Below are 11,046 nucleotides of genomic sequence, written 5' to 3' on the forward strand. Positions count from 1 at the left end.
CTCAAAAAAACCCAAAAATATGTCTGTTTTTTTTTTTTTTTTTTTTTTTTGAGCAAGAGCGAGTGCAGTGGGGAGGGGCCGAGGGAGAGAGAGAGAATCCCAAGCAGGCTTCTCGCTCAGTGCAGAGCCCAATGAGGGGCTCGATCTCACAAACCAGGAGACCATGACCTGAGCCAAGATCAAGAATCAGATGCTTGATGGACTGAGCCACCCAGGCGCTCTGAAGCATGTACTTTAAAAGAGTGACCTGTAGGGGCGCCTGGGTGGCTTAGTCGGTTAAGCATCCGACTTTNCTGTATCTCACTAAAGCTGTTACCCCAAATACACACCTATGAAATAACGGCCAAGAAAACCGAAAATAAGAGCTGGGGGGGGTGGGGCGGGGCCTAGCGGTGCGGATTAGCAAAAGCTTTCTAAAACCTCAGTAACTGAAACCATATGATACTGAACAGAGATCGCCAGATCAAAGCACTGGGACAGGGAAATCAAGAAAAAGGCCCAACTACGTATGGGAATTCTGTATTTGATAAAACCAGTGGAGAAGAGACGGACGCTAGTACGTGGAGCTGAACGCTGTACAAAAAGTAGTTGGACCCACACTGCGTGGCTGACCCCAGGTCAAACTTCCCAACAGACAATTATGAACGATGAAAAAGTACTAGGAAGCGTGCAAGAAATCTTTTATCTCCTTAGAGTTAATGACTCAAGGTCCAGAAGTCACAGAAAGAATAATAAAGTGCACTGTGTAACTTGTACACGGGAACACACACACACACACAATAAGCCAGGTGAACACACAAACAATTAACTGGGAAAAATATTTTTAACTCATGTCACAAACAAGGGGTTCATCTCCCTAATAATTTTAAGGAATTCCTTAAGAAGGATCAATCCCAATGGAAAAGTGGGCAAAATTCTGGAACAGAGAGGGGGCGCCTGGGTGGCTCAGTTGGTGAAGCATCCGACTCTTGGTTGCGGCCATGATCTCATGGTTTGTGAGATTGAATCCCAAGTCAGGCTCCACATTGACACTGTGGAATCCTGCTTGGGATTCTCATTCTCTCTCTCTCTCTCTTGGCCCTGCCCCTGTGCTTGCTTGCTCTCTCTCAAAATAAACAAACTTAAAAAAAGATTTGAACAGAGAAACCATAAAAAAAGAAATGCCGTCATCACCTACAAAAATCTGCTGAAGCTCATTCATAAGGAAGATGCAAATCAGAAGCACATGGGTATCTGTTTTTAACCAGGAAAATTGTCAACGAGGCTTGGACGAGACGCTCTACTGGCAAGGCTGTGGGGCAGCAGGTTTGCTCACACATGGCTAATGAGCGTGCCCTGGTGTGACCTGGGGTCGGGGGAGGGACAGCCTGGCAGCTTCTATCACGACTGCAAATGCGCACTCCTCTGGGTCCAACAATTCCACGTCTGGGATTTTACTGTATTTGCAGATGTGGGGATCGGCCTACAGAGTCACAGCGGCACCGTCTGGAAGAGCTGAGGGTTAGAAGCAGTCCGAGAGGCCACTGACAGCGTTCAAATAAGTGCCAGGAGTCCCGGCCGCGTAATGAAATCACTGCGCAGCTGCAGTACAGACCGAGGGAGGGACTGACCACGAGCGCCAGCACAGATGAGCAAACAACAACCAAAACACCCCGCGGTTTATAACAGTGTAAGTAACAGGCCACCTTTTGTGTTTTAAAAAGATGTAAAATAAGAATCTATATTCCCCCCTCCCACCCCCGCAGGTGCATCAGGGAGCTCTAGAAGGACCCGCGAAATACTAGAACGATGGGGGACGAGTGGCAGTGATAGGAGAGAGGCTCTCCCCGGAATAGTTTGGGGTTCTGACCACCCACCCGTGGGACCTTCTCGTAACATTCAACCTGCAAACCCTGATCTGCATGAGGCTTCCGTCTGCCTCTTCCGTGGGCAGAGGCTGGGCCAGGAGGGAGGATGAGGGACAGTCCCCCGAGTCAGGAGGGAGGGGCGACTCTTACAGTCTGGTTTGTTCACGAGGTGAACATCTGAGCGTAAACTGTCCCAGGAAGGCAGAGCAGCTCCGAGGCTTTGGTTAGATGGGACTGTTCTGGCCTCCTCTCCCCTCCCGTCCAGTGAGGCCAGACCTCCCGTTCCCCCCCACCCCCCAGGTCCGCGAACCCCTGCGGGGAGCACAGACCCAGAGAAAACTCACCGTCTTCTTCATCTTCTCCACAAAGCTGCTGTCTTTGACTGAGGAGGTCCTGAAAAACAGAAGCATCTGGTGGGCACGGGGCGCGTGTGCTCTGCGCTGCCCACGCCAGCAGCGCCTCTGGCCGGGCGACAGGTCTCTGGGCTGGGCCTCCCCGTGTCCTCTATGGCAGGCCCGAAGCCTCCGGAGACGCCACCACCTTCAGAGCCAGGACACGCGGCCGCAGACAGAGGACAGAGAAGAGTAGAGGACTTCACTCCTGTCCCTCGCCATGCAGCTAACGGTCCCGATGGCCCGGTCACCCCTCCCATCCCCACAGGCTCCCAGGGCCACAGACCAGGGCACACGAGTCCCTTCAGAAGCTGTTCCCAGCCTCGCCTGATGCTCCCCTCCACACTCAGATGCCCGGATTTATACGCCACTCCCTCATAATGGCCCTCGGCACTCTGTCCCACCGCGGCCTCCAGCCACTTCCCCTGCTGACAGACCCCTGCAGCGTCTGAACCCCACACTGGGCCACATTTACCTGTTCCCTCCTCTGTGACCATGGCACCTGTTGGAGCCCCAGGCCTCGTCCTCTCCAGAGAGGAGCCTGTCTACACTCCACTCCCAGCTGCTGGCCTCCTGCCCACCCCCCTCCATTTCCTGTCCTTCCCCTTCTCTCTCTCTCCCTGCCCCAGGCCTGCAGGGCCACGTGCAGATGCCCTGTGAGCCGCGCCAGGGACTCTCAGGCCTGAGCCGCAAGGTGTGCAAATTCTACCCTTCTCTGAATGGCAAATCTTTAGGTTGGGTGAAATACGGCCTGTCTAAACTATGGCTGTCTCCACTCAAAACAACACAGTTAATGGGGCACCTGGGCGGCTCAGTCGGTTAAGTGTTATGATTTCACGGTTCATTGAGTTCGAGCCCCGAGTTGGGCTCTGTGCTGACAGCTCAGAGCCTGGAGCCTGCTTCCGATTCTGTGTCTCCCTCCCTCTCTGCCTCTTCCCCCCGTGAGCTCTCTCACTCTCGCTTTCAAATATAAACAAACAAACAATTTTAAAAATACAACAAGCGACACGATTAAGGAAATGAAAGGCAAGCCATGGGACGGGACAAGCTGTTCATAACTTATGTCTTTCTGACAAAGGACTTGAGCTGAGGATCTCAGAAATCCCTACAAGTCAATTAGGAATGATGAATAATCCAACAGAAAAACTGTCAAAAGACTTGAGCAATCACTTCCCCCCCTTTTTAAAGCTTTTATTCCAATATGGGGCTTGAACCCATAACCCCGAAATCAAAAGTCATGTGCTCTTCTGAACATGTGCCCCTTGAACAAGCACTTTTTGTAAAGACAGTCTCTAACTGGCCAGAGAACGGATGGGAAGGTGCTAGACACCGACAGTTACCAGAGAAACGGAAAACCACCCCAGTGAGACCCACCGCACACGCACTACAATGGCTCCGACGGGAGGGACGGAGGGCACCACACCGAGCGGAGCCAGCCGCCCCACGGTATCGGCAGTCTCCCCCGTACACCCACCTAAGGCCGGCAGTTCACTCCCTGGTGTGCCCCGGGCAGAGCACACGGGTGCCTGTGCGCCCAGGTCTGTGCATAGAATGTCCTGGCAGCATCAGACACACGGGTGCCAAGCAGGAAACAACCCTAATAATGTCCGTCCATGGGAGAACAAACAGACAGTGGCGTGTTTACCCAATGGAATATTCTCACCGCAGCAGTGAAAACGAATGAGCGACCGGCATGCGCATGGGGCGGGGATGGGGTCTCACCGCCTGACGCTGAGCACGAAGAGCCGTGTGGAAGAGAAGGCACTCGTGCGACTTCGTGATGCAAAGTCCCCACACGGGAGCAGAAGGCAGGACCAGGGAGGGACAGCAGGGGCTCCGAGATCACCTCTGTGTGTGGACCTTTCTGCAGACACTGCAGCTTGAGAGCGTTCACGCTTACACGATTTGCTTCCAAAATCCACGTTCTCCCACAACCAAGACCCTCGGGCAGGCAGGGGCGGCCACGGCGCGGAGGGCTGAGCAGGGGGCGATTCCCAGCCTGCCCCTTCGCAGCCGAGTGAACTTGAACCAGTGTCTCACAGCTCCTCAGCCAGAAAATGGGACTGACAAATACCACTCCGGAGGCTCCTCCAAATGTCAAATGAAGAAAAAGAACAAAAAGCACGCGGCCCAGAGTCCGGCAAGCACAGGCTCCGGCGGGGGAGGGGCGGACCGGACGCCCACTTCACGGGGCGGCGGCCAGAGGCCTGATTCACAGTCTGACGCCAAGGTCTTTGCTCTTTCCGCTATACCCTGTGGTTTCCTGTGCACGGGAAAGTGCCACAGAGTAAGAGTGGAGTGCCAGCACACACCTGCACGTGCGTGCACGCACACACCTGCACACACGCACGCGCACACATCCTACAACCGCACAAACGCAGCACGTGTTGGGGCTAGAGGCCTGGGGTCTGTGAAAATACCTCAGTGAAGGCTGCTTTGAAGGAGCCTCTGCAAAGCTGTTGAGACGCAGGACTTTGCAAACATAAAGATAACATAAGTTCCTGTTTCTGCTCCCTTAGGTTTCTCTCTCTGTTAGCGGGTCCAGGCCCAGGGCTGTTTTCAGGGCCCCAGAGGTAAATAACATCACCTGTGGGCCCCGGGGAGTATGGGGGGCCACAGCCACTCCAGCTTCTCGCCTCCATCCCAGAGGCTCAGCGACAGGCAGCAGGGAGGCAGCTGGGGGCCAGCTGCCCAGACCTTCCCACCCGGAGAGGGCCCAGCTGCCCAGGAACACTGAGCAGGCCCTCCCCGACTCCCCATTCGCCCACCAGCACCCCCCGGGGAAGGCCCACCCCTGTGGCAGCAGAGCCAGGCCGGCCCCCCTGCCCTTCCCACTCCAACCCGCTCTCCAGAAGAATCTGGTGTCTGGACACCTCGGCCCGCATGTCCAACTTCCGTCCTTGCCCTGCCACGAAGAGCCACGTCTTCCCTGCCCCTCCAGTTTGTGCTCCGCCTAAACCGGAGCGCTCGCCGCATGCGTGTGCCCCTGGACCCCCATCAGACGAAGACAGCAAAGCGCACAGTGCAGGGACCCTCCCCCCGCAGCGGCGCACCTTCTCAATTCTGAGCCAGGAGAACAGATGACCTGCATTTCCACGTACATCAAACTCAAATCCACACTGATGTTTACGTATCAGCAAGCTAGGCGAGCGTTTCTGAGTAGACCCTCTGAGGAAAGTGCAGGCGCAGAAGCACATGCCACCTCTGTTTGTACAGTGCTCTGGCTGCTCAACAGCCACTGAGTCGTACGTTTTAAAAAATGGTCAGAAACGTGAAGTTTCAGAGGTGTGAATTTCCCTTCAAGTGAAAAATGGAGCAAACTAAAGGCATTTAGTTGACACTTAAAGGCACCTGGGTGGCTCAGTTAAGCGTCCAATTTCAGCTCAGGTCATGATCTCACAGACTGTGTTCGAGCTCTGCATCGGGCTCTGTGCTGACAGCTCAGAGCCTGGAGCCTGTTTCGGATTCTGTGTCTCCCTCTCTCTCTGCCCCGCCCCTGCTCATGCTCTCTCTCTCTCAAAAATAAACAAACATTTAAAAAAAGCACGAGGCTTGAGTTTTGGGAATATTCATGGATATGGAACGCTTTCTCAATTTCTCAAGTGTGGCCAGTTAGTTCATGGTGCAGGGCGGAGCCTCCGCAGGAGCTGGTTGCCGTGTGGACGGACCATGGAGCGGAGCCCCCGCAGAGCTGAACACAACACGCTCCCTCGCGTGCAGCTGCTCCTGGGGCAGGATGCACACGCAGCAGGATTAAAACAAGAGCCCGTATCCCTTGAAAATGGAAGGCACACCATTAATTATTCGCAGAAAGAGGCCTAAAGAGAAATACACCAGCACCTCGAGAGAGGACACGGCAGGGTTAGAATACCAGGCAGGTGGTCCCTGTGAAGGTCCCAATTTTGTTTTTTCATATTATAATTAAAAAGTTTATGGTTATAAAACTGGGGGCAACTCTGATGTCTAAAAATTGGGAGGGCTGGATAGGTCATGCAGCACCACACGACCCGGTTCACTACTGACAGGGGAGCATGGATCGCCTCTACCGGCGTGCAAAGTGCTCTTGACTCGCTAAGTGGAAAAGAGCAAGTTACAGGATACCGCAGACGGCACAATCCCGCTTTGTTTAGAGGGGAAGGTACGGAAGCGCATACGGGATGGGCGCCTGGGGGGCTCAGTCGGTTGAGCATCCACCTCTTGATTTCGGCTCAGGCCATGATTCCAGGGTGGTGGGATCGAGCCCCGTGTCCAGGCTACATGCTAAGTGTGCAGGCTGCTTAAGAATTTCCCTCTCCCTGGGGCACCTGGGTGTCTCAGTCGGTTAAGTGTCCTTCTTCGGCTCAGGGCATGATCTCACGGTTTGTGGGTTCGAGCCCCACATCAGGCTCTGTGCTGACAGCCAGCTCAGAGCCTGGAGCCTGCTTCAGATTCTGTGTCTCCCTCTCTCTCTGACCTTCCCCTGCTCACGCTGTCTCTCTCTCTCTCTCTCTCTCTCAGAAATAAAGAAAACATTAAAAAATTTTAAAAACAATTTCCCTCTCCCTCTCTCTCACACACTCCCTGAAATAAAATTAAATAAAAAAAACAAGCAGTTTTAATAAAAAAAGAAGGGCACGCGTGAGCAGCACATTAAGAATTATTCTCGGGGCGCCTGGGTGGCTTAGTCAGTTAAGCGTCTGACTTTCGCTTAGGTCATGATCTCGCAGTTCGTGGGTTCGAGCCCCGCATCGGGCTCTGTGCTGACTGCCAGCTCAGAGCCTGGAGCCTGTTTCAGAGTCTGTGTCTCCCTCTCTCTCTGACCCTCCCCTGCTCATGCTGTCTCTCTCTCTCTCATAGAAATAAAGAAAGAAAGAAAGAAAGAAAGAAAGAAAGAAAGAAAGAAAGAAAGAAAGAAAGAATTATTCTCTCCCAGTGTTGAGCAACTTTGAGTCTCTTTAGTTTCCTTCTATGGCCGATTTCTGTTCCCAACTCCCTCACCTCTGTTCTTCCTACAGTGAACGCATAATGCTTCTGTAATAAGAAAATAAAAATTACATTCTAGGTTTAGAAATATGCGTGGATATGGACAGATTTGGAAGGTTCCGTCCGATGAGGACAATGAGAATGGCTAAGCCCCCAGCAGGGACGCGGGGCTGAGGAGAAGCACAGCGGCCTCTGAGGCAAGCGCGTCTGCACCTTGCGGATGGCCGGGCCACGCCGACCTCCTGCTCACGGCTGCCCTCGGTGCCCCTGCGTCTCTGCCCACAATGCCTCTTCTCTAACTTTGTCCGTGAGCCCCTACGCATCCTAGCCCTGAAATCACAACATACAACTTCCTCCTCAGAGCATCTGCCCGGCTGCTCACTCGGGAAAGCTGTTTGTCACCACCTTCAACAGGGCCCAGGCCTTGGTCCCGGCCCTCGACTCCACGCTCGAGACTCATCGGGACCTCTGCACTCAGCACCACGCCCGGCACTGGGCACGGCCTCCAGGGCGGTCAGGCCCGAGAAGGCCATTGGAGGGCTCCCGACCCACGTGAGGTCAGGGTCTGACATCAGCAGAAAAGCCAACTCTTGTCTCTTCTCGAGGACTGAGGTTTCCGTAGAAGCTGCATCTGAAGAAGGGGGGGTTGAAGACTCGCTCAAGGAAGACAGGACGGGTGCCCTACCGCCCTGAGTGCCCGCGCCAGCCTCTGCCTCTCAGTGGCCTCCCACCAGCCAGGGGGAAGACAGGGTCCCACCATCCATCATGGAGGATGGACGGACCCCGCCCTCTGAAGGGGAGGAGGCTCCAGTTCGAACCCTGGATCTGCCACCAACCGGGCCTCTGGTGGCATCGCCAGGCCCTGGACTTCTCTTACTGAAAACACCGAGTCTTGGCTTCTGCAGTGTCCCCTCCCTGTTCCTCGTACAGCATTGGGAGTGCAGTTAACTCTCAGGGATAAAGAGGGTGCTCCCTAGAGGCGAGCCACCTGGGTCACTCTGTAATTTCAAATACGGCCAGCAGCACGAGGTTGCTCGTACTAAGACCAAAGGGGTGGACCAGGCAGTCTGCAGAAGGCGGGAGAGGCCTCCCGGGAGGGCTGGGCTCTCTTCTCAGAGACAGAAAACAGATCCCGAGGGAAAGCCACGGAAACCAGGCAGCCGATGGGCTCTTGGATGAGGCCCGTACGGTCGGCAGGGAGCTCAGCTCTGGCGGCCCAGGGTGTGTGGCCTCCAGCACAGATGCATGGGGCTGGAATGCCAGGCTGGCGGCTCCCGGAGCTGGCGAGCCCTCCAAGTCTGGCTGAGAATGTTCGAGTCGAGTCGAGATGGGCAGCCCTCCTGTCCCTAGAGGAAGTTCTCCCAAGAAGCCTGAGCGCCTCTGAAGGCCAGCAACCGGCTTCAGCCCCGGGGAAAGGAGGCACGCTCCCATCCTCCCCTCGGCTCCAGGGCTGGCTTCCCCAGGTGGTGGGCAGACGGCACCCCAAGGGAGAAGGGAAAGCCGAGGACACTAAGGAGGACCTCCGTGCCTCAGTCACTGCCCCGACATGACACGATGCAGTCTCCTGAGGTTCCTACTGGTCACACATGGCCTCGAGGAGCAGCAGAATCTGCCTCCCCGCCCCCCCCACTGCAAAGCCCTGCTGCCAGGCTCGGGGTGGCAGAGTTCACCTGCTTGGCCCGTGCGGGTCCACACCTGAGTGCCCTCAAAGGGTCTGACCCCGCCCGACAGCTCTGCACTGGGATGTGCACCTGGAATCCAATCTTCCCAACCGGAGGACTGGATGACTGGGGCCTTCCTGGGTTCCAGGCCAAACCCCTTCCTTCGGGAGTGCGGAAATGCAGCCTGCAAACCAGGACCGAAGGGGCCAATGGTCCCATGCCCTGCTGAGCGCCCCTCCACGCCCCCTGGGTACCGCCCCAACTCTGCTGGTCAACTCTGCAGGGCACCCTCTTCATGCCACTGGGGCGTCCCTGTCCAGGAATTCCCCGCCCTGGGGCATCAGTGCGGTCTGCACCAGGGACACGTCTGGAACTGACCTTCTCCAGGTGTGCTCGTCCCGCGGAGAGGAGTACGTGCACCCCATGGTTTCTCTCCCGACCCCGGGACTTAAGGGAAGAGGCAGGTTCCTGCTGTCTCCCGGAAAGAGGCAGGGAGCCTGCGGCTCGGAAGTCGGGCTCCGTCCACCCCTCCGCAGTGCTGCCGGGGCAGACAAACTGGCCCAGGCGCTAGAAGTTTTCCCCGGGCCCTGCCTGCGTCCGTCCCCACGGGCACAGGCAGGACTTGGGACTCCAGCCTGAGACCTCCCGTGATCCCCTGCGTTTGGGCGCACACCCCTCCTCCTTCTGTATGGACCGAGGGAAGGAGAAAACCTTTCCAACCCCGACTCGGGTCTCCTTGGTAACTGTTTATATCGGAGCCCTTTCTCCCCACTTCCTCCCCCTTTCCCAATTAAAAAAAAAAAAAAAAAGGAAGTCCTGAGAGGGGGAAAGAATCATTACAATCATTTTAAAAATAGTACCTGCTTCAGGCAAATTTTGTTCACCATGGAGGATGTTGCTGAATGTACTAGGCATGATGTAAGGCAGGCAGTTGCCATTTCTCTGTGTTGTTTGTATTATTTTGCTGCAAGAACNCTGAATAGAGCTCTTCTAGACAGTAGAAGGCAGCTGTGCAGGTTGCTATGGCTGGGCTCTCTCTCCACAAAGAAAGCCACACTGATCCCGCTGCCAGGGCGCCTCACGATCATATTAAATTAGTTCTGGTTCCCGTCTTCCTCCCCACAAAAGAACTATGGGGAGCAGAGCCCCAGGCGCGGGGCCCAGGTCACCTGGGAGCAGCATGTGTGCAGAGGGCAGGCCTACCCCCTGCAAGGTGGACCCTGCATTTTCTGCTGCGGAGACGTTTCCTCCTGGTGGGGGCGGGGGGATCAGAGAGCCCCCAGACAAAAAGCCAGCAGAGGAGATGGCAGCTGGGCCGGGCTTGGAGCCCAGAGACCACACGGGTCCAATTAGAACATTCTACTCCCAAATTGGGAGCAGGAGTCTCTCTGTTCCAGTCAACTGCGGGCCGCACGAAAGGGAGGGTGGATGAAAGCACTGAGTCACTTGGATGAAGATGAACCAAGATGTCCCCCGGGTGATTCACTTCCTTTCTAGTCCTGGGCAATGCGCAAAGGAGCTCGGAAAACTCCAACTCGAGTGTCCTTTTCTACAGCACAGATTTCTCCTGAGACTCTCCCCTGCCCTTGGCGACACACGGGGCAGCCGCCGTGGACCAGCTTGCCTTCCAGAGCCCGGTGTGGTGGCTGGCACCCGCCACCAGAGGGGTGAGCTGTGGGTGGGCCAGCTGGAAAAGGCTCCAAGGAGCAGCCCCGTTTTCTCTATCGATTTCTCTATCGCGGGCAAAGCAGGTCCGAGGCTGTGGCTGAAAACAAACCCTGTGCAAGAGCTACCTTTGGTGAAAACAAAGTGATTCGCTGGAGCTTAAATAAGAACCAAGCAAACAAGGCTCTAAGGCGAACAAGGGCAGATCAGCAGGGGAGCTCCCCAGGAGGACCTCTGGCAGGTGGGAGGTCATGGGTCAAAGCCAAAGTGGGGAATGGAAGTATAACTTCCTACTGAGTGCCTACTGTAATGACAGCTAGTATTCAAGGAGCTCGATGCTGTATTGCATTTAATCTTCCTCACCCTGCCAGATGGGCTCTTGGATTTCACAGCCAAGGGCAGCGAGGCTCGGGGGACAGCGGGACGCCAGCTCCAGGCCTGTGGAAGCCCAGAGCCACGGCAGTGCACGGCCGCCCCACGAGCAGAGGGGGCTGCGGGACCCCCCCCCCCCCCCCCCCC

The 11,046-nt window shown here is 55.7% G+C and overlaps 1 protein-coding gene across 2 annotated transcripts in view; it reads right to left on the reverse strand.

The window, feature by feature from the left end:
• The window catches only part of POR (cytochrome p450 oxidoreductase), a 58,481-nt gene that overhangs the window by 9,235 nt on the left and 38,200 nt on the right, over positions 1–11,046 (reverse strand). For both annotated transcript variants that reach the window (XM_077777908.1, XM_077777909.1), the window contains exon 3: positions 2,192–2,240. In XM_077777908.1, coding sequence (XP_077634034.1) covers positions 2,192–2,240 — 49 coding nt within the window. The remainder of the gene's footprint in view (positions 1–2,191; positions 2,241–11,046) is intronic.

The sequence above is a fragment of the Crocuta crocuta genome, unplaced genomic scaffold (genome assembly GCF_008692635.1).
Source record: "Crocuta crocuta isolate KB4526 unplaced genomic scaffold, BGI_CrCroc_1.0 scaffold217, whole genome shotgun sequence".
In the NCBI taxonomy this organism is placed as follows: domain Eukaryota; kingdom Metazoa; phylum Chordata; class Mammalia; order Carnivora; family Hyaenidae; genus Crocuta; species Crocuta crocuta.